The 23025-nt window shown below is 45.5% G+C and overlaps 2 protein-coding genes across 3 annotated transcripts; one reads left to right on the top strand and one right to left on the bottom strand.

Annotated features, from left to right (window-relative positions):
- Positions 1-1533: 1533 nt before the first annotated feature.
- Positions 1534-6496, top strand: LOC109204796 (uncharacterized). The gene is made up of 2 exons (XM_025897285.1): positions 1534-4516; positions 5943-6496. Exons 1-2 carry the CDS (start codon positions 1695-1697, stop codon positions 6001-6003), a joined length of 2883 nt encoding a protein of 960 aa, XP_025753070.1. The 5' UTR covers positions 1534-1694; the 3' UTR covers positions 6004-6496.
- A 2931-nt stretch (positions 6497-9427) lies between these two features.
- Positions 9428-13443, bottom strand: elovl6l (ELOVL family member 6, elongation of long chain fatty acids like). Of its 2 annotated transcripts, XM_003457494.5 has the most exons (4): positions 13237-13435; positions 12246-12377; positions 11147-11298; positions 9607-11071 (listed from the first exon to the last, which is right to left on the bottom strand). In XM_003457494.5, exons 1-4 carry the CDS (start codon positions 13332-13334, stop codon positions 10647-10649), a joined length of 807 nt encoding a protein of 268 aa, XP_003457542.1. In that variant the 5' UTR covers positions 13335-13435; the 3' UTR covers positions 9607-10646. The 2 variants fall into 2 exon arrangements, with proteins under 2 accessions (XP_019222162.1, XP_003457542.1); XM_019366617.2 differs by lacking the exon at positions 12246-12377 and having other exon boundaries at positions 9428-11071; positions 13237-13443.
- Positions 13444-23025: the final 9582 nt, after the last annotated feature.

The following is a 23025-nucleotide window of genomic DNA, read 5'->3' as shown; positions in this document are numbered from 1 at the left end:
CTGTGATCAGCCACCAAGCCCTAAAAAAGAAAATGACCCACAAAAAATTCCAATTGGTCTACCAGATGATCCTGACTGTTGCCAAAAAACTCCAGTCATTTCCCCTTCTCCTAATGATAATAAAAATTACAGTACCAATTGGTCAAATCAGGTGTCAGCATCTAGCTTCCATGATGCTAGACCTTTATACAAGGAGCCTAGAGAATCAAATGTGAGTGACTTCATCAGATACTTTGCTCGTCGTGAAATAGTGGCAACAGGGCTGCTCCAGTTTAATGACAAGCCCCAAAACTTCAGAGCTTGGAAACGCTCATTTGAAAATGCTATAAGTGGGTTAGATCTAACGGCAAGTGAAGAAATGGACTTAATGTTAAAATGGCTTGGCAAGGAATCGGCTGAACATGCAGAACAACTGAGAGCCATACACATCAACAACCCAGTCAATGGCCTCAACATGATATGGGACAGACTTGAACAATGTTACGGCTCAGCTGAAGTGATCGAGGATGCACTGTTTAAAAGAATTGATGCTTTCCCCAAAATCTCATCCAAAGACTTTGCAAAACTGAGAAAATTTAGTGACCTGCTCATGGAAGTGCAGTGTGCTAAAGCTGAAGGAGACCTCCCCGGTCTCGCATTCCTAGATACAGCAAGAGGAGTAAATCCAATCATTCAAAAACTCCCCTTCTACCTGCAAGAAAGGTGGATCACAGTAGGTGCCAACTACAAACGCACGAAATGTGTCTCCTTCCCACCATTTAGTGTTTTAGTAAACTTTGTTGCACAAGAAGCTGATGCTAGAAACGACCCGAGCTTTAACCTCACACCATCACCTGATGCACCCAGACCAGACAAACTACCTTGGAGAGCAAACAGACAAAAAGAGATTTCTGTGCACAAAACTGATGTCATCTCTCGCTCTAGTTCAGACACACAGAGGTCCCTGAACAAAACTGTAGATAGTGAAAAGCTTTGTCCAATTCACAAGAAAGCCCATCCTCTCTCAGTGTGCAGAGCATTTCGCATGAAAACACTGTTAGATAGGAAAACGTTCTTAAAAGAAAACGACTTTTGCTTCAGATGCTGTGCCTCATCTTCACACATAGCAAAGAACTGTAAAGCCAAGGTACAGTGTTCCGAGTGCAACGATGAGAGACACTGCACGGCTCTCCACCCAGGACCAGCTCCCTGGCTAAAAGAAACCGAACCGGCAGCAGAGCATGGCGGTGAGCCTGACATCATTGAATCAGAGGAGATCACTTCTAAATGCACTCAGGTTTGTGGTGTGAATGAAGCAGGCAGATCATGTTCTAAAATCTGTCTCGTTAATGTCTACCCAGCAGGCCACCCACATCAAGCAGTGAGGCTTTATGCCATTCATGATGAACAAAGTAACAGATCATTAGTACGTCCTGAGTTCTTCGAGTTGTTTAATGACTGTGGCCCTAGTTCCCCTTACTCGCTTAAGACATGTGCAGGTACCAAAGAGACAATGGGTAGAAGAGCTACAGGTTATGTAAGACGTGGCAGCTTTAGATGGTTCAGTCCACATCCCACTGCCTAGCCTAATCGAGTGCAAAAATATCCCAAATGACAGAGACGAGATCCCCACACCCAGTGCAGCTAGACACCACAGCCATCTAAAGTCAGTGGCCCACCTCATTCCTGCCTTGGACTCTAACGCCCCCATACTAATGCTTCTCGGACGGGATGTCATTAGAGCTCACAAAGTCCGCAAACAGATAAGTGGCCCTAACAACGCACCTTATGCTCAAAAATTGGACCTAGGATGGGTCATAGTAGGAAACGTGTGTTTAGGCGACGTCCACAAAACTCCTGCAGTAAGGACTCTGTTCACAAATACAACTGAAAGGGGACGTCCCACAGCGTTCGAGCCATGTCCTAATGTTTTCAACATAAAAGAGAAACATTGTGGGATACAAGTTCCACTCAACTTCAGCCCCCAGCTTGCAGACAGTGCTTGTGAACCTGATCATTTAGGATGTAATGTGTTCAAACAAACGAGAAACGACAACTACATCTCACCTTCCATCCAGGACAATGCCTTCTTAAAAATAATGGAGGAAGGACTAACAAAGGACACGAATAACAGTTGGACAGCTCCTTTACCATTTAAGAATCCACGCCGAAAGCTCCCTAACAACAGACCACAGGCCCTGAATCGCCTAATGTCTCTTCTTCGTACCTTTGAAAAGAAAAAAGAGATGAAGGAACATTTCATCACTTTCATGGACAAAATATTCCAAAACAAACATGCAGAGGTTGCCCCTCCACTAAAAGAGGATGAGGAATGTTGGTATCTGCCACTATTTGGTGTCTACCATCCCCGTAAACCCACGCAGATCAGGGTCGTCTTCGACAGCAGCGCCAAGTATGAAGGCGTATCCCTGAATGACGTTCTGTTAACAGGACCAGATTTTAATAACTCATTGCTTGGGGTCCTATTACGCTTCAGAAAAGAAGCCATTGCCTTCACAGCAGACATCGAACAGATGTTCTACTGTTTCAGCGTGCAAGAGCAAGACAGGAACTACTTACGTTTCTTGTGGTTCCGCGACAATGACATTTCCAAAGAAATTGTGGAGTATAGAATGACAGTCCACGTCTTTGGGAACAGCCCATCGCCAGCAGTGGCCATATATGGCCTGCACCAGTCTGTCCTACGCGTCGAACCAGACTGCGATGCAGATGTGAAGCAGTTTGTCATGCGCGACTTCTACGTTGATGACGGACTCAAATCTCTACCTACTGTTGAAAAGGCCATATCTCTACTCCAAAGAACCCGAGATGCACTTGCAAACTCAAATTTAAGACTGCATAAAATAGCAGCAAACAGAAAGGAAGTACTAGAGGCATTCCCGACTCAAGATCATGCCAAAAATCTAAAAAACCTGGACTTTGAAGCTGATTCAGTGCCCATGCAGCGTAGCCTAGGTCTCCTCTGGGACCTAAGTAAAGACTGCTTCACCTTTGAAGTATCTGATGAGTCAAAGCCCTTTACTAGGCGAGGTGTTCTATCAACAATAAACAGCCTCTATGATCCGCTGGGCTTTGTAGCACCAGTCACCATACAGGGAAAGTCAATTCTTCGTGAACTTACAGCTGAAAATGGGGACTGGGATGCTCCACTGCCTCCTGAAATGGAAGAGTCCTGGACACAGTGGAAAGACTCACTCAAAGACTTGTCTAACATGATCATTCCTAGGGCATACACAGACATTTCACCTTCAACAGCTGTGAAAAAAGAGTTGTGTGTTTTTTCAGACGCATCTACCAAAGCCATAGCCGCAGTGGCCTATTTAAAAGTGACAGATGCAGAAGGACACAGTCAAGTAGGCTTCGTAATGGGTAAGGCTAAGCTAGCACCACGCCCAGATCAGACTATTCCAAGATTAGAGCTTAGTGCTGCCGTTTTAGCGGTTGAGCTCGCAGATCTTATCTCAGATGAACTTGACTGTAAACTAGATCACACTACCTTCTACACAGACAGTAAAGTAGTCCTAGGTTACATCTACAACGAGTCTAGAAGATTTTATGTCTATGTCAGTAATCGTGTGACTAGAATCCGCAGATCTTCTCAGCCATGCCAGTGGCACTATGTAGCAAGCAGTCAGAACCCTGCGGATCACGCCACTCGTTCTGTTCCTGCATACCAGCTGCCACTTAGTAACTGGCTCACTGGTCCTGACCTTTTGCATCAGATTCAGAGTTCTCTAAATGACTCCTATGACCTTGTAGAGCCCAGCATGGACTCAGATGTAAGACCTCAGGTAACTGCACTCAAAACAACAGCCTCAACTAAAGAACTGGGCTCAGACAGATTCACCAAGTTTTCTACCTGGAAATCCCTCACACGTGCTCTTTCTAGACTAATACATGTCATCCACAACTTCAAATCACCACCAAGCAAAGCCAATCACTGCCATGGCTGGCATTACTGTGAAACGGGACTTACTGTGGATGAGTTAAACCAAGCTCAGAACCTTGTCATTCAAGCAGTACAGCAGGACGTGTACGCTGAAGAAATCAAGTGTGTGCAAAAACATGGAAAACTACCCAAAACCAGTCCTCTCAAAAACTTAGACCCCTATCTGGACAAAGAAGGACTCCTTAGAGTAGGTGGTCGCATCAGAGACTCAAACATTAGCCAAGGTGAGAAAAACCCTCTCATAGTTCCTGGCCACCACCATGTTGCAGCGCTTCTCATAAAGCACTACCACGAGCAGACCCAGCATCAGGGTCGCCTTTTCACAGAAGGAACCGTTCGCTCCGCAGGATGGTGGATAGTGGGCGGTAAAAGAAAAGTGAGCACAATCATCCATCACTGTGTTACCTGCAAAAGACTTCGTGCCCCTTTGAGCACACAAAAAATGTCAAACCTCCCTCCAGACCGTCTCACAACAGATCCCCCGTTCACAAATGTGGGCTTAGATGTGTTTGGTCCGTGGTTTGTGTCTTCACGACGTACAAGAGGAAGCGTCAATCAGAATAAAAGGTGGGCTGTCATATTCACTTGTTTGAGTATTAGAGCAGTTCACATTGAAGTGGTAGAGTCACTTGATACATCTAGCTTCATTAATGCATTCCGACGATTTCTGGCCATGAGGGGACCAGTGAAAACTGTTCGCTCTGATCGAGGCACCAATTTTGTAAGCGCATGTAAAGAACTGAAAATCCCTTCAAACTTGGACAACACAGCTGTGCACACCTTCTTAAAAGAACATGGATGTAAATGGACTTTTAACCCACCTCATGCCTCCCATTTCGGCGGATCGTGGGAAAGAATGATAGGTTTAGCACGGAGAATTTTGGACTCTATGTTTTTTCAGCTTAAGACCACCAAACTCACTCATGAGGTTCTCGTCACTTTCATGGCAGAGGTGGCTGCTATCATAAACTCTAGACCCCTTGTCCCGGTTTCATCAGACCCGAGTGACCCCTTTATCTTGACTCCAGCTGTTCTCCTGACTCAAAAGTTAGCACCCCTTCAGGCTCCAGCTGAAAAATTCACAGCATCAGACCTCTACAAACATCAGTGGCGCCAGGTTCAGCACCTGTCGAACATCTTCTGGGGCAAATGGAGAAGAGAGTTTCTTCCTACCCTCCAGCCACGCCGCAAATGGCAATCAAGCCAGCCTAACGTGAGCTTAGGAAGTGTTGTGGTACTCAAAGACAGTCAAGTGCCAAGAAATGAATGGCCCCTAGGTCTCATAACTAAGGTGTTCCCAAGTAAAGATGGTAAAATACGTACCGTGGAAATTAAGGTAGCCAAATCAGATGGTACAAAAGTGTTAACCAGACCTATCTCAGAGATTGTACCTTTGGTGCCTTCTTAACATGTTGTTTTCCCCAATATTTAAATGTGGCGTTTATTCACGCCAGGCGGGGAGTGTTCTGTTATCACTAAGAGTTGTAAAATGTTTTATGACTAAAATATTATTCTCAGTTGTTATTCATTATGTGTTTACAGCGCCCTCTGTGGTTGCTCCAAGTAATGCACTTTAGAAACGGCTTTATGTTGAAAAAAAAAAACTTTATTGAACAGGAAGTCCGCTCAGTCAAGCAAAGCAAGCGAACAAGGAGAAGGGAAACATATCGGCACACAGTTTATGCTGTCCTGTTGGAAAAAATACTGTCCACATCTTCTGTTTATGGTTGTATCGCCGGTATGTACTTAAAGTATAAGTTGCAACTTTGGTTTTGTACAATATGTTGTCCGCTAATGCAGTATTTGGCTGTAAAGCTAGTCCTTTTGTTAAGCTAGTTACCCGCGATTTTGGAGGTCGTCTGGATAGCATCAATAATACAAGTTCACATAATTAGACATATGACTTATGTTGTGTAGTAGCAGTGTGGTATATAAATGTATATTATGCTGCACATGTGTATATCATAACTGTATTTGTTTGTCTTGTTTTTAGTTTTACCCTTTTGAATGTCAGTAAACCTGTTGACAACGATCATCGGTCTCCAGAGTGGTGATATGAGAAAGGTGTTAACGCCCCTGCATCAGACATGCACCCATAACGGCACAGTAGATAAAACCGGCAATCGTCAGCATATAGATGAAACATAGCTGGACTGGCCATCGGGCATACCGGGAATTTGCCCGGTGGGCCGCTCGTGATTTTTCGTTTTTATGGGCCGATGGGGTTTTATTTCTTTTATTTTTTCAACGGTATAAATGAATAGTGGTGTATTGGCCAGTTGGTCATGATCGACTCTGGGCTGGACCAATTACAGCCGAGGAGGTCGAACTTTAAAGTTGAGGTGAAAAGCAACGCGATTTGTCCCGATCAGCTGATCGGCTTTTCTCTCTGCGTCAGAAAGAGCAAACCAGCGGAGGTCACGTTAAACAACAGAAGCACCTTTAAACTTGATGAGCTGTTGTTAGAATTTATTTAATATTAATTTCTAGTATCAGCTGATGTTTGCTGGAGGGATGAAGGGTTGAAGGGAAGTTATGAACTGTTTCTGAGAGACAAATAACACCAGGATCCTTTTCTAAGTAGCTGACAGCTGGTAACTGTGCAGGGGCGGGTCTAGCAAAGTTTTGCCAGGGGGCCAGGTAGGGCATTAACAGGGAAAGGGGGGCACAAAAAAAAAAAAAATACGTTTCTTTCTTATTCTCATTTAAAATTTCTAGCTTTTAACAAATAATTATCTGAATCATACAACCAAAGTTTTCATCTGATGTCAAATGTATAGAAATCCATTATTGTACATAGTAATTTTTTTCAGGGTCCCAACATAATTTCTTCAGAAGTAAGTATTGTATATGATGCCAGTATTTTCCCACATTTTCTAGATACTGTACCAGTACTGTGTGTAAAATACCATCAAAATTAAGTTTTGATGGTAAGTTTTGAGTGAGGAAGTTTTATTCTTTCTCACCTTTATTTTTGTCTCCTTTCACTTTTTAAAGGTTGCCATGTTAGAAAAAATATTTTGCCCTGCCATGCTGTTTATTGATGTGGTAAATAAATAGTTTATGAAAATATCACTAAATCTGTCATTTATTATTTTTAATATTCAGTAATGGTCATGTCTCACCTCTAGTCCTCTCTGTCTTAATTTCAGGTTTCCTCCATGTGTTGTAGAAAGTTCAGGAGGTAAACCAAGCAGTCTTTGGGTTTCGGCTAAGTACTGTTTAGAATACCAGAATAGGGAGGATGGTGTAAGTTTAAGTTAAGTTCTAGATTGATACATATATACCAACAAGACAGTGTACATCACTGTCACAACGACGTTTGTTTTCATTCAAAGGCTTTATGGTTTTTACCATAATACCTGGTGGGCCGGTCTCTAGTCAAAATGCCCGGGCCGATTTTTTGTCCCAGTCCAGCCCTGAGATGAAATGAAATTGTGCGTTTTCTGAAGATCACACCCAGTGCAGGAGATACAATGAAAACAGTAGTGGCCCAAGAATAGATCCCTGCGGTACACCCCATGGCAGAGGGACCAGAGAGGATGAGGCCAAACCCAACTTGATACAGAAGCTCCTGTTTGAGAGATATGATTTTATCCACAGGAGTGCCAAGCAGGAAATTCCTACACAATGCTGTAGTTGAGAGATCAGCAGGTCATGATCCACTGTGTCGAATGCAGCAGTCATATTCAATAGAACAAGCACTACATGTTTACCACAGTCCGCCGCCACCATAATGTCGTTCATGACCTTTATGAGAGCTGTCTCTGTGCTGTGAAACGGCTTAAAGCCGGACCAAAGAGCTTCTGAAATGTGAATATCATTTAGTCCATCAGCTGGGTGTGAACAATCTTTTACAGGATCTTACTCAGAAAAGGAAGCTCAGAGATGGGTCTGAAGTTTGTCATAATTGAAAGGTTTTGTAAGTAAGGGATGGATAACTGGATAACTACTTGACCTGACAAGAGACTGGTATTGATTATGATCAGAATATGTGGTCCAACAGTAGGAAACACCTTAGTTTGTGAGCAGAAAATGAACATTGAAGTCTGTTCCTCACCAATAGGGAGCAGTGTTTACCACACAGTGCTGCCTGGTTTCCTTGTAAAGCAGCAGGGTGTCCATCAGAGAGCTGCTTATCCCTGCACAGCTCTTTAAAGAGGGTTTTCCCTCGATTGGAGCCTCAGTCCTTGCTATTATAGATAGCAGTATTCCTTCCAGGGTGGTTCCTGATCGAGTTGTAAATCCTTTATTTAAAAAACTGGCCTTGACTCCTGAGTTGGCTCAAATTTTAAATCAATCTTGAAACTCCCATTCCTTTTAAAGTTATTGGAGAAAATAGTTTTTACCCAGTTGAATGTGTTTTTGGATCTTACTGCAGCGTCTGGTTCTGTGGACCACAGTATATCCTGTTTGACACAACGTTTTTGTTCCCCTCAGCCCCCTTTTCTCGTGGGGTTCCTCCCTGTACTTTGGGCTCTATTCTTATAAAACATTAAATATCCTTTCACTGCTACGCGGACAACGGCCAAATTTACCTGCCTTTAATAATCCAGGCTCCATCCAACTCCTTTTAAACTGCCTTGAAGATGTCAAGGCTTGGATGGCTCTGAACTGTTTGAGCTTCCATGAAAGCAAAACAGAGACTGCCCACTTATTAATTATGGTTGGCTTGGGTCACTCATTAAACAGCGCGTCCTGAATCTGGGACACATCACTTGGATTTTAAATTTAACAAACAGATCACTTCTGTGTTGCAAAAAAGCGTTTTGCAGTTAAGGCAGTTTGTCGGGGCATGACTTGGAGAAACTCGGCGTGACTATTGTAATGCACTTTACAGCCAAGCATCCCTCTCATGTCTGCAGCTTGTTCAAAATGCTGCTGCCCGTCTCTTAACTGGTACACAGGCATGAACTCACCTATCCGTCCTCCTTCATCAGCTTCCTGTTTATCACAGAATTAATTTCAAAGTCCTAACGTTGGCTTATAAATGCCTCCATCCCTTTCTGATGTGCTCCAGCCTTATGTTCCCTCGCAGGTCGTTAGATCAGCTGCTTTTGGTTGTCCCCAAAAACTAGGCTGGACTTTATGGGGAAAAAGGTTTTTCAGTTGAGGCTCCCAAACTTTAAATATTAGACACACTTCCTGCTTTTAAGTCTCTTTTGAAAACATCTTTTCCCCACAGCAATTGGAGCGCTGTGAGTCGATATGCTCTTTTTATTCTCTTTGTTTTATGTGAGCGGTTTTATCTTTTCTCTTTTTTGTTTTTGTTCAGCACTTTGGGAAAACAGTTTTTTAAAATGTGCTATATGAATACATAGGATCTGGATTCGATGACTCATAAGCTGCAGCCGAGGATTCGCTTGTGTGCAGAGATCCCATCAGACCTGATGGCGTTGGACAGAAACGGCACTCCTGCTGCGGCGATGCTGACGTCTCAGGAAACGACTGAAGAACACTTTCACGCAGCTCTTCGTGTGAATGAAGCAGAGATGAGATTAAATCATCTTTGAGGTTTCTCATTAAGTGATTTAGTGTTCGAGCTCCTCTGTGGGAACTTTTGGGACCAAAACATATTTTCCTGTAAATCAAATGTCAGAAATCAGCTGAGTTTCAGCACAGAGCAGGTCAAAGGTCGTCCAGGTGAGAACATGACGTACAAACATAAAAAGTATCTTTATTTGTTTTCATCAGTACAATAAATAAACATTTTAGTCATGAAAAATACAGAAAATGACAAAGAAGAGAATTCTATAAAAAGTCGTACTGCGACTGCAGACACACAGGAAGACGTCTCCGTAAACCATCATCAACGTTCATCCTGACGCTCAAACAGGTAAACGTCACAGGAAGTGTCAGACGTCTCCAGCAGCCAATCGGGTGCCCTCATACGTCGGGTAAACACAGTGATCAATAAATAGATTTTTTTAAAATAGAGGAGGGGTTCTTCTGTTTGTCAGCGGACGAAGGAAAAGTGAAATGAGAATCAACAGGATGGAAAAACCTCCTGATCATGTGTTCACGTATGTAAACGCCACAGGAAGTGAGGTCAGAACTTTAGTCGACGTGTTTAAAGGGAGCTGAGGTTAAGGACCTCCTGCCGTTTCCCTCCGTTACAGAGATCCCGATCTTACATCAGCAAACAGAGTAAGACACCAGGACGTCTTTAAACGCCGCGCGTGTCACGTGAAAGCAGAAAACCTGGTTTTCTGAATCTGCAGCTCGCCAGTTTGATGCTCCTCTTCATCTAACCCTAAAAATCTCCCAGCATCTTCCTCTCCAAGCTCGTTTGTCACAAACCAGGAACTCTGAGGATTCATTAAGGTTTAAACATGCAGTGAGTGAAAGAAACCCGTCTGCGCTCCACCCGGGTGAGCAAGGGCAGGTGTGGTGAGCAGGTGGAACCAGTTTAACCAGTGCGAGGAGGAATGCTGGGAGAGGCTGGATCAGTGCTCAGAGGACATTCCAGCCTGATGACTGAAGAGGAGGCTGAAACCAGCCCTCATCATCACTGAAACATGGAAAGCATCAAAGGGCAGATAAACTATGAAGGTTATGTGTAGCTGTGTGTTGGCCCCGCCCCCTCACAGTGTCATTCACAGGTTTTTCCATCCTGTCCAGTAAAATCTCATAAAAAAGTAAAGGTCACATGTTCTAGCAGCTTCAGTTTTTAACTTCCCAGCTGGGTCTGCTGGTTTTACTGGGTCTTGGTGGTCTTGGTGTCAGGGCGCAGGTACGTCTGGTAGAAGAAGTTGGAGAAGAGCAGCAGGTAGCTGAAGTACATGAGGGCGGCCCAGACGATGTTGTCCAGGCTGGAGGGGCAGTCTCCCTGCTGCATCCAGCGGTACACCAGCACACTCACCGCCACACCCATCGCCATCTGAGCGATCTGAGCGCTGGTGATCAGCATGGCAAAGGGGCGGGGCACACGCAGCCCGGCGGCGCGGGCCGCGTAGTAGCTGTACATGAGCGCATGCACGGTGTAGTTCATGGTCATGAACCAGCCACCGCCGGCCACCATGTCTTTGTAGGAGTACCAGGAGTAGAGCAGCACGGTGATGTGGTGGTACCAGTGCAGGAAGATCAGCTTCTGCTTCCTCAGCACGATGAACGCCGTGTCGCCTGCAAACAAAGCTCACGTTAGTCACACGTTTCATCTCGGCGCCGCTACAAGGCTATAAAAGCTAACGCACTGACCGAGCTCTGGAGCCTTGCTGAGGACGAAGGCGTACGCCCAGAACTTGCTGACCGGGCCGTTGTAGAAGCTCCGGTCGCAGATGGACTGTCTGAAGCCGCTGGAGCTCAGGATGTGGAACATGTAGGGACCGGTCCGGATCGCCCCGATGATGCTGCAGAGGAACCGGAACAAATCCATCAGAGCACAGAAACAAGGACACGAGCAGAAACACGGCGTGGCCACTCAAATCAGCACGCCCTCAGAGTGTGTGTGTGTGTGTGTGTGTGTGTGTGTGTGTGTGTGTGTGTGTGTGTACGGGTTCTTACCATCTTGGTGGGGGTCAAAATCATTTTTCACAAATATGTGGTTTTAGTGTCATAACTGGCTCATGGTTATGGTAAGCTTATAGCTAAAGCATTATGTCAATGGGAGGTCCTCAGGAGGATAGCAAACCAGACTGTGTGTGTGTCTGTGATGATGTGAGGCTCCTTTTAAAGGTTCATTCTGCTGATTTTCATCTCTTGTGTTTACAGCCGCTTCATGTTTCCAAACGGCCGCCGTGACCCCGCCCACCTCTCTATTGTTCTCACACAGGTGAGAAAACAAACACACCTGAGCCGCAGGTACCTCCAGGGCAGGTTACCACGGGGACAGCATGCTGGCTGTGCATAAGTGTTGATTCAGCAAGAATGCAATGCGAAGCATGCCTGTGGTTACCATGGAAACTGTCAGTGTTTCAGTTTGCGGCGTCTCTACGAGACCAAAGGAATTTTCTCTTTTGTTGAAAACACCGTACAAGCGCGTGCATGCCCCGCCCACCCGGGATTCACTGCTTTGAGAGTTTCCTTCATTTGTAGCCTGGCGGTGTGATCAGTGACATCACTGAGAGGACTCTGAGTCACGCTACGATCAACACTGGCAGCTCTTTTGGTCATGTAGTGGGAGGAGCTTCAGACCATCACAGTGTTTCTGAACGTCTCGTTTTAGATGTCACTTATGCGTGGTTAACTCTGTGAAGGTGACCAATCACAGACCGAGGAGCGAGGCCCGCTGTCCGTGGAGTGCGTGTGAGTGTGTGAGGACTGTGAGGGTGTGCTGTGCACGTGTGAGGAGTGTTACCTGAAGATGGCGAGGCTCAGTGACCAGAGGATGAGCGGCCGGCGCAGGTTGAGCTTTGGGCGTGTCTTCATGTAGTGCTGCCCCCCAAAGACCAGGGCGACGTACAGCGCGCTGAACACGAACGACCTCTTCCTGCAGGAGCAAACAGACTCGTTTAGTCCGGAGCTTAAACATCACGCGGTGCTTTGAAGTGCTCGCAGGCGTTTCACGTTTTTGGATTCATGAAAAAAAGTCATTTGTTTTGGTCGCAGCAGAGTTTCCTCACGAGCCTGAAGGTTTACATCACTTTTAAATTACGGTGCTATAAAAGCTGCAGCTGGCGCATGCGCACATCACCGGGTCTGTTCCGATCAGTTATGAGCAAGTCAAATATTTTCACGTTGCATCATGAGCGTGGCTCGCGGAGGGCTCGGCAGGGCGGGACGAAAGCAAATACAACCGTGACGTCACTGGCCAAGCGGCTCACCTGCGGTACACCTGCGTGCTGCACTGACCACACGTCCTTACGTAAGGCTCTGGAAGTTTCTCGGCAGGTGTGTCCCCGGAGAAAGTATCCGTGCGTGCGCCCTCCAAACCCCGTTCAAAAACAGTCCGTTTCTGCGGTTCCTCCCGGTCTGCGCTTAAAGCGGCTTTTAAACTGAATGAGTCCGAGAGTCGCGAAAAACCCACACCGCCCCATCTATCCCGCTATGACGGCACACAAATCACGCTCTGTACCGACACAGAGCTGGTCCATCTGGTACCTGCCGCTACCGGGCAGGTGAGACACTTTTGGTGAACCGGATCGGGGAGGATTACTGGGTGTATCCCGAAACCAAGGCTGGACCCCGAGTGTCCCAGTAAAACGAAGAGCACCTTTAAAAACATGATGACTTTACAAAGTTGAACTTTTAAATTTAATTTTGCCGTTTTTCGAGATGACGCGTCCGGTCCCGGAGAAAGAAGCCGGGACCGTCTCGGGGTTTCGGTCGGAAGCTGAAGCGGGACTCACCAGTTGGCCTGCATCCACTCGATCGCTCCCCGCTCGTCGAAGCGCCGCTCGAAGCTGTACTCGGACAGCCGGAAGTCCGTCCCGTTCACCGGCAGCATCTCTGATTCTCTCAGACTTCAGTAACGACGGCAAAGCGACAGGAAACAGCTGGCTCGGAGCCCGCCTGCAGTCTGTCCGCTCACCTGTCTGCGGCCCTATTAAACAGCCCGGCGGAGGGGGCGGGGCCTCCGGACTTACCTCTCTGCGTTTCATTCATACTTCAGTGACGTGGTCATCCTTCACTGCCATGAAAAGTTCAGCTGGCTTTAAGCGTGACCCAAATACCCGAGCCAGGACATCAGGGGTCACCTGTCTCCGTTTACAGGTGTGAATCTCTGAGCACCTTTGTGCTGGATCACTCCTTGAAGCCCTGCCCCCTGACCCCAGAGTCAGCAGAGTCCGGTTCTGTTCTGTGATGATGTATCAGTGTTTGATCCGTTTCTGATCACTCATTGTAGGAAACTAAACAAAGTGCATTCTGGGTAAACTCCCAGGGCTCCTTTGGGACAGATGTCGGCTTAGAACAGGGGAGAGCAGGTAACAGGTCTCCGTTACCTGCATTTAGAGACCAGGGTCATCTTCCAGCGGAGGGTCCCTGTGTTAAGCTGACAGTGTGAATGCATGACGCCATTAGATATGATAAAGCCCCGCCCCCCGCATTGTGCTGACGTCTGCAGCAGAACAAACTGATAACCAGACTCTGCAGTCACAAACTCTTTGTTCCACATCAGAAGATTATCAGCATGCGGACATGTTCCCAGTGTGTGTGTGTGTGTGTGTTTGAGAGTGTGTGTGTGTGTGTGTGTGTTGGGGGAAGGGGTCTGTGTATGTTCAGAGTATGATGAGCAGATGAAACACATTGACAGAAATGAGTAACCGCACACCTGCACAGGTGTCTCTTCAGCTTCATCTATCAGCAGCATGACCTCCTGAGGCTGGATTCCCTCCAGTGGGCGGTGCTCCGACAGCTGCAGGTTACAGACAGATGTGACGTGAAGAGTGCAAAGTGAACTGTGTACAGCGTGAGGACAGGGGCCTCGCTGCAGGTGAGCCAGGGCTGATTTTCTCAGGTGTGAGGAAATAAATGCAGGAGTAACTGTTCCTGTTTAAGACACAGTGAGAGACACTCGTTAATGTCCTCGCTTTAACGTGACACTCGGTTCTGTTTGTTCAGGTTTCCACCTGCAGCTGGAGCGAGGGCTCCTCCACCAACACAGGTTTCTGCCTCCGTTTCCTGCACATAACTATTTGACAGAATTATTATTATTGTCCTTGTCGTTGTTGTTGTTATTTGCCCGTGTGTCTCTGCGTTGCTGTCTGTCTGGTTTCACACAGGCTGATCTGATTCACATCAGCGATAAATTCATTTTTCATAGAAACCTCAGATTTGATCTCGGATGAGTTTCAGTCAGGTTTTATCTTCAGAGCTTCCTGCATGTTTCAGACATGTGACACAGCAGCATTCAGGTACATCTCACCTGTGCTCCTGGGGCATTAATATTAGTAAGGACTGTTTCCTCTGTGTGAGCAGCACTGCAGAGGCCGAGTACATTCAATTATTATATGTCTTGATGCATTCTCAATCATCCAGGTAAGTAAATCTACACATCCTGGACAGGGAGGAACGCTGGTTTGAGGGCAGAGTCAAGGAGGCCATTTACGTGAAAAGGGAAAGACCATCTCTGAATCGAGGAGGGGGCCTAAGGGTCCATCTGTCACCATCTTACAATGCTGTGATTGCAGCCATTCCCCAACTCTCTGTGAATGGGACTCATGGACATTGATCAGTGGTTGTTGATCAATGGTCATGAGAATTTGCATATTAATGATGAAGGAACTGACCTCCCAGCCCATTGTTCCTTCAGTGGGCTGGTTTCAGTCATTATGCAAATGTACGTTCCTCCCACTGAAAGCGCTACGTCCAGATGAACAGAATCAATTTTTGGACATTTATTATATGAATATTATGATTGTTTTACAGCAGGGGTCTCCAACTCCAGACGTCGAGGGCCGGTGTCCTGCAGGTTTTAGATCTCAGCCTGGGTCAACACGCCTGAATCACATGATGAGTTCATTACCAGGCCTCTGGAGAACTACAAGTCATGTTGAGGGGAATTTTTAGCCATTTAAATCAGCTGACATGTCTAAACCTGCAGGACGCCGGCCCTCGAGGCCTGGAGTTCAACACTCCTGTTATACAATCACCATCAAAAGTTTAGGACCACTTGAAAAATGGCCAAAAGTCATATTTTGCATGGTTGGATCTTGACCAGGTTCCAATTAAAGCTTTAACATGCAGTAATGGGAGTGAGACAAAACATTTAAGCATGCAGTTTATTAAAAACAACGCTTAAACTGAAACAGGCTGTTTTACAGCTGATCCAAAGTTTCGGGCCGCATGCCTTTAAAAGGACAAATCTGGGCATAAATGTGGATTCATTGTCATTTCCTGTCAGGTAGTCACACTGTCATGACGTTTTGATGGCAAACGCTAACAAACGTTTCCTTTTTGAACGCGGTCGGGTTGTTGAACTGCATAAGCAGGGTCACAGCACGCCATCACTGCTGAGGTGGGACGCAGTGAGACAGTTATTTGGAATTCCTCAAATGATCCTGAGGGTTATGGAACAAAAGTCAAGTGGAAGACCCAAACAAATGTCATCAGCACTGAGCCGGAGGATCCATTTGGCTGTTCGTCGAGACACTGGATGACCCTCGACCCAAATTAAGGCCGTTCCTGGTGCCGACTGCAGCCCCATAACCATCAGACGGCCTCAAAACACGTCTTCAAAGGCCTCGTCTCCTTGAACGCCACAGAACTGACCGTTCGGACCAAACATGGGACATTGAAAGGTGGAAGAAAAAGTTTGATTTTTTTGATGAGAACAAATGTAACTTTAATGGTCCTGATGGTTTCCAGCGTTACTGGCATGATAAGCAGATCCCACCTGAAGTGTCATAATGGTCTGGGCTGCTTTTTCCTTCAGTGGAACAGTGGAGCTTCAGGAGGTGCAGGGACGTCAAACGGCTGCTGGCCATGTCCAGATGTTGCAGAGAGCATCCCTCATGACTGAGGGCCCTCGTCTGTGTGGTAACCACTGGGTTTATCAACAGGACAGCGCTACAGTACACAATGCTGCAGGACAAAGGACTTCTTCCAGGAGAGTAACATCACTCTTTTGGACCATCCTGCGTCTTCCCCTGATGAAAATCCAGCTGAGAACCTTTGGGGATGGACGGCAAGGCAAGTTTGCAAAAATGGACAGCAGCTCCAGACAGTAGATGCCCTTCGTGCAGCCGTCTGTTCCCACTCACCTCATGGAAACACTTGCATCAAGCATGCCGCACTGAATTTTTGAAGTGATCAACAATAACGGTGGAGCGACTCGTTACTGAACTTTGATTTCTGTTTCACAGGTTTTTTTGGACGTGTGGTCCTAAACTTTGGATCAGCTGTAAACCAGCCTGTTTCAGTTTAAGCGTTGTTTTCAATAAACTGCATGCTCAAAGCATGTTGTGTCTCACTCCCATTTCTGCATGTTGAAGCTCTACTTGGAACCTTGTTAAGATTCAACCATGCAAAATAGGATTTTTGGCCACTTTTCAAGTGGTCTTAAACCTTTGATCGGGGCTGAATCACAGCAGCTTTTCTGTTTTAAACGGGGACACGAGCACCTGCTCCTCCTGAAACCTACACATACGTGCAGCACGTAGCATGCTCTGCATTTCTGTCTGTTATCGTGGCGCCGCACAGACACTAACAACTTTATTTGATTACATCTGAAACTAAACCTGATCCTAGAATCAAATCAGCTTCATTGATCGTGTAAGACAGCATATTTATGTTTATGGTGCTGAGTGCAAAGATGCTGGAAAAAACAAAGGCTTAATGTATCTACAGTCTATATATGTGAGTATTTACAGGCGAGTCACTTTCACTGTATTTGAATGAAAGACGTCAGACATTGAAAAGCATCAGATTTAACCAGATTCCTTTTCCTCATCATTAATAGACATACAGTAAGACTGCAGTGCTGTGAACTGCACACCAAATGTTTCACAGGTAGCAGATTTTGTGCTAATTTTGACAAAAAATACATAAAATTCAGTTTAAAATGTGAAATAACAGGTGAGAGTCAAAATTCCAGTCTGAGCTGAAGCGTGCTCACACACAGTGTTGTGTCTGACACCACAGACTGTGACACGTATGGATAAGCTGAGCGTCGGTCCCTGTGCAGATGCTACTGTCTGTGCTGCACGCTGTGTCACTTGCACCGTTCAGCTCTGTGTTTAACCTCAGAGTTTATCCTGTGACAACATCTGCTCGTTTGAAGATAAACGACAATCAGTCCGAACATTTTTTACTTCAGGTGTGTCACCACAGCAATAAGGACACCTGACATTCAGGGCATACCTGAGACCTGAGCTCAGCATGTCCTGCTGTGCGATCACCTCGCCTGATACATCACAGCTCACAGCTGCGTCTCTGCAATTATTTATCGTCCGTTAATGATCAGACTTGTCTCTGATTCTTTGTTACGTTTCGCCCTTTAAAGCCCTTTAAATTAAACCGATCTCATGAATCTCTTCATCAGAGGTGAGAAGTCGGTCAAATATTTCTGAGTCTCGAGAACATATTTGTCATACCTGCTCGTGCGTGCAGTAAACATGTACCAGATTCCACTGTGATGTCATTAAGTGCCAGGAGGCTGATCTTAGAGTGTGATCGATGCTGAACAAAGAGGGTCAGACGATGAAATGCAAGATGAGAACAAAGAGGAGACGGGATCGAGACATCGAGACTCATTCACCGTGACACAGAAAGACAGATTTACCCCAGAGACTCCGAGGACGAGGAGCGACAAACACTCCAAAAGTCTGATTGTGAATGAATCCCAGCTGACAATATTTATTATCAGCATCACCAAGAAATGGGATTTGGAAAAGAACCTTAAAACAGGAAATAACCAAGAGACAACACTGCGACAAGAAGACAAAGACAAGAAACGCTTGAGGTCCAGTTTGGATTCGGGAGACAGACACTATCTCTACTTTCAAGATCAGGCTTCAAACTTTCCTTTTTGCTAAAGCATATAGTTAGGGCTGGACCAGGTGACCCTGGATCCTCCCTTAGTTATGCTGCAATAGACGTAGGCTGCTGGGGATTCCCATAATGCACTGGGTGTTTCTTCTTCACTAACTATGTGTTAATAGACCTCCCCCCGCCCCTCCCTGAGCCTGGTTCTGCCGGAGGTTTCTTCCTGTTAAAAGGGAGTTTTTCCTTCCCACTGTCGCCAAAGTGCTTGCTCATATGATTGTTGGGTTTTTCTCTGTATGTATTATTGTAGGATCTACCTTACAATATAAAGCTCCTTGAGGCGACTGTTGTTGTGGTGCTGTATAAATAGAATTGAACTAAAGAGCCACCACAGCACAAAATCCTGGGACTGGGACCAGGAGCCGTGGTGGCCCACCCTCTGTGCTTCCTGTTAGATTATTTTGGTTTTGCATCCTCCTCCAATACCCAGCAGTGCATGCTGGGTATTGGAGGAGCTGAGTGAGACTCTGTGGATGATCCAAAGCAGACACCTGTCTGCACGGCGACACCTGCTGGCCACTTTGGCTCCACTCACCTCCTGATGTGACACCGACACGTGTGCACAGATACAAATATCAGTGGTTTTGTTCTGCAAGGAGCTGTGAGAGGTTAGTGACTCACACACTGAGGAGAGGCTCTTACTGGCAGCAGGAAGACCTTATCATCTGTCAGGTGAAGTTTTTACTGATGATAGCTCTGCTTCAGCAGTGACCTGACCTCTCACCCCGACTGAGTGCATCCCAAAATATAAACCCACAGAGCCCCCTGCTGGTTACTGCAGCACAGCACTGTCCTTATAAATAAAGCAGATGAGCTTTTATTACGGAGCCCTGAACACACCGAATGAACCAGCGTGAAGCTTACACCTGCTCAACACCCAACAGGAGGCAACTCCTCTGCTTTCATCCAATCACAGAGGCTCACCTGATGACCTCAGCAGCACTCTCAGTGCAACTGAATACGACCTGATGCTCATTTTAAAACTATGGTGTCATCAGAGTCACAAACCTGCTAAAACACTCTAATTACATCCAAATGCAACACGAGCACAGGTCAGTGATGACGAGTCAGTTTGAAAGCACGAGAGCATGGTAAACTCCACGCTGGGATTTGAACCAATCACCAGTCAATCACATTTAATGATGCCTGGCAGCTTTAAATACTCTCAGCTGTGAAGGGCTAAACCATTATTTTAGTGTCAGGTGAGTTTTCACATTCTAACTTTACACCACCTTGTACAAAACACCATTTTTTAAATAAATACATACCTTTTACCCTTTTCATATTAATAAATATTTTACATTTTACCCTTATGCCTTAACAGTTATTATTAAAACACCAAAAGCCCCATGCACAGAGATTCCCCACACGCCCTTAACCCATGGCCTCTCCTGTAACCTTTAACTGGTGTCTGGAGCCAAACACCCTGGAGAGGACAGAGTAATCGCATCTCAACACCACCTTTACCTCTAGATCAGAGGTCTCAAACTCCAGGCCTCGACGGCTGGTGTCCTGCAGGTTTTAGATGTGTCCATGATCCAACACAGCTGATTCAAATGGCTAAATTACCTCCTCAACATGTCTTGAAGTTCTCCAGAGGCCTGGTAATGAAGTAATCATTTGATCCAGGTGTGTTGACCCAGGGTGAGATATAAAACCTGCAGGGACACCGGCCCTCAAGGCCTGGAGTTCGACACCCCTGCTCTGGACTTTGCACTCACATTTTCCTTAATGGTAGACCTCATTTGCTCCCAGTAACAGTTCTTTCCTCCTCACAGACAACCACCACATTTCTTGATGATAAGCAGCTGCGGGGGAACAAAAGGCTACCTGCTAATTATTAAAATACTCAATAAATATTCAAGAAATAATTAAACCTCTTGTGTGCAAATGTTATTGATGTGCAAATCTATGCTTAAGGTGCAAAGGTGCTCCTGAAGTGCTGTAAAAGCTATAATCCAGATAATACTGGGTAATACTTCCTTACACTGATGGCACTGAGTAGATTAAAATATTTCATACAGAGAGACACTACAGGAATATAAACAGGAAGCCCTTCAGAATAAAATATGACAAACTCTCTATAACATAATCAATAACTCTTCATCAGTCTTTGGAGCGTCACTGTGAGTGATGTCCAGCAGAGGGCGCTCTAGGTGAGAGAGCCACTGTCCTCTCTGTCCTCTGAGTTCACACTAACTCACACTCGCTCTGAGATGAGAAGAAGGGAGGAACCATCAGACACTTGATGGTTCCTCCCTTCTTTGGAACATTGGAATTTATACCAACAGGGACGACAGGAGGATGCGCCTGACCCTGATCAACGATGGTCATCTGGTTGTTACAAGGAATGGAGTACAAATCTGGAGCTCTTAAAGCTCATGATGTTATTCAGAGATCCAGACTAAAGGCGTGATGTCCTGAGAGCCGCGCGCTCTGTTTCACATCCAAATAAAAGCTCTCTGATGTTCCTGCTGTGTGTGTGTTACTGTCTCAGTCTGATGAACTCTTAGCACTTTATCATCCGTCTGTTTAAAACAAGCGGCTCGTAGCGCACAGCATCCAGTAAAGCTCACAGAATAGGGCTCTTATTAAATCTGTGTTACCTGCTGACTGGAAAACAACAACAACAACAACAATCTTTATTTATAGAGCACATTTAAAAACCAACGGTATACCAAAGTGCTTAACATAAAACAAGGAAATAACACAAATATAATCAGGGTCATAAAAATGTAAAATTATGTTCACAGGAAAATGCCACCAATACACAACGGCGATATGACATACACAGCGCAAATAAAAGCATAATAGGAAAATTAATAGGATAAATCTATGCAAACAAGGCCAGCATTAACCGGTAGAAAAAGCAAGATTAAACAAATACGTTTTAAGCCGTGATTTAAAAGATTGAATAGAGTCAGACGCCCGGATGCCAATCGGAAGGTTGTTCCACAACTCTGGTGCAGCCAGGGCAAACGCTCGGTCACCTCTAGACTTCAGCCGAGATCTAGGCTGCACCAACAGTAACTGTGAAGATGATCTTAGAGCCCTAGCAGGAACATATGAGTTAAGGAGTTCCTTAAGATAGCTTGGTGCTGTGTTATTAGTGATTTTAAAAGTAATCAGCAGAATTTTAAATTGGATGCGGTATTTCACAGGCAGCCAGTGCAAATCAGCTAGGACGGGAGTGATGTGGGCAAACTTCCTAGTTTTGGTTAGAATGCGTGCTGCAGCATTTGGACTGTCTGTAATCTATGAAGGAGGGCAGAGTGGAGACCAAAATAGAGTGAATTGCAATAATCCAGCCTCGAAGTTACAAAGGCATGGATGAGCTTTTCCAGGTCTTTATGCGGGATATACTGCCTGGCCTTAGAAATAAGGCGGAGTTGGTAAAAACTGGATCTAACAACAGCAGACACTTGTTTATCAAGTTTAAACGAGCTGTCAAGTAACACGCCCAGATTCCTAGCAGTGTCAGAAAAGGAACTAGTGAGAAAACCAAAAGCATCACGAAGTTGGGCACGAAGAACGTTACTGCCAAAGACCACAATTTCAGTTTTCTTATCATTAAGGATAAGAGTATTTGCCAGGAGCCATTGCTTGACCTCGCACATGCACTCTCGAAAACAATTCAAGGACAAAGCTAGGTCATCATTTAACTCAAAGTAGATCTGAATGTCATCAGCATAACAATGAAAAGCGATGTGATATTTCTCAAAGATAGCACTTAAAGGAAGCATGTACAATGAGAACAGAGTAGGGCCTAACACAGATCCCTGAGGGACACCACAGCAGACAGGTACAGCGGAGGAAGAGCAAGTGCCCAGGTGAACCGAGGAGAGCCGATTGGAGAGGTATGATTTAAACCAATCCAGGGCAACACCCTTGATGCCTACAGTATGCTCAAGTCTCGCTAATAAGATGTTATGATCAACCATGTCGAATGCCGAAGATAAATCCAATAGCACTAGGACCGCGGAGCGTCCATTATCAGCCATTAGTAGAAGGTCATTAAGGACTCGGAGCAGCGCAGTCTCAGTGCTATGATGTGGTTTGAAGGCCGATTGGAATTTATCATTAATGTTATTCTCATCCAGGTACGCCTGGAGTTGAAGCAAAACTATCTTCTCAAGAATTTTGGCCAGGAACGGAAGCTTGGAGATCGGCCTATAGTTCGCATAATCATTATAATCGAGGTTCCTTTTTTTAAGAACAGGTTGAATTATAGCATGTTTAAAGGCTGATGGTACGCAGCCGGAGAGCAAGGAAGAGTTCAAAAGCGACAATATACTGGGTCCAATTACACTGAAGCAGTCCTTAACTATGCGAGATGGGAGAACATCATATACGGGATTAGTATTGTTCAGTTGTTCAACTAGACGCTTAAGAGTAGGGAGTGAAACGGGTTCAAACTGATGGAAAGTAGACAAACAGTCAGGGATAAACGCAGGGCCTGTCATTAAAGGAAGAGCGGATTTAAGAGATGAAACTTTATCTAAAAAATGATTTAAAAATTGTTCACAAAGAACTGGGGAGCAAGGCAGCGGCATAGTAGGGCAGGGGTTGACCACAGAATTAAAAATTTTAAATAAAATTCGTGGGTTGTGACCGTTGGCTGAGATAATTTTTGAAAGGAAAGCTGCTTTAGC

Source organism: Oreochromis niloticus, linkage group LG13, assembly GCF_001858045.2.
Source record: "Oreochromis niloticus isolate F11D_XX linkage group LG13, O_niloticus_UMD_NMBU, whole genome shotgun sequence".
NCBI lineage: Eukaryota > Metazoa > Chordata > Actinopteri > Cichliformes > Cichlidae > Oreochromis > Oreochromis niloticus.
Note: the sequence above shows the minus strand (reverse complement) of the source record. Positions and strands in the feature narration are given on the sequence as shown.

Coding starts and splice junctions, on each gene's coding strand:
- LOC109204796 (XM_025897285.1), top strand. CDS start 1,695: ATGCTTCTCGGACGGGATGTCATTAGAGCTCACAAAGTCCGCAAACAG. Junction 4,517..5,942: donor AGCGTCAATCAGAATAAAAG/GTGGGCTGTCAT, acceptor TCTTGTTTTTAG/TTTTACCCTTTTGAATGTCA.
- elovl6l (XM_003457494.5), bottom strand. CDS start 13,334: ATGCTGCCGGTGAACGGGACGGACTTCCGGCTGTCCGAGTACAGCTTC. Junction 12,378..13,236: donor GAGTGGATGCAGGCCAACTG/GTGAGTCCCGCT, acceptor TTGCTCCTGCAG/GAAGAGGTCGTTCGTGTTCA. Junction 11,299..12,245: donor CTGAGCCTCGCCATCTTCAG/GTAACACTCCTC, acceptor GTTCCTCTGCAG/CATCATCGGGGCGATCCGGA.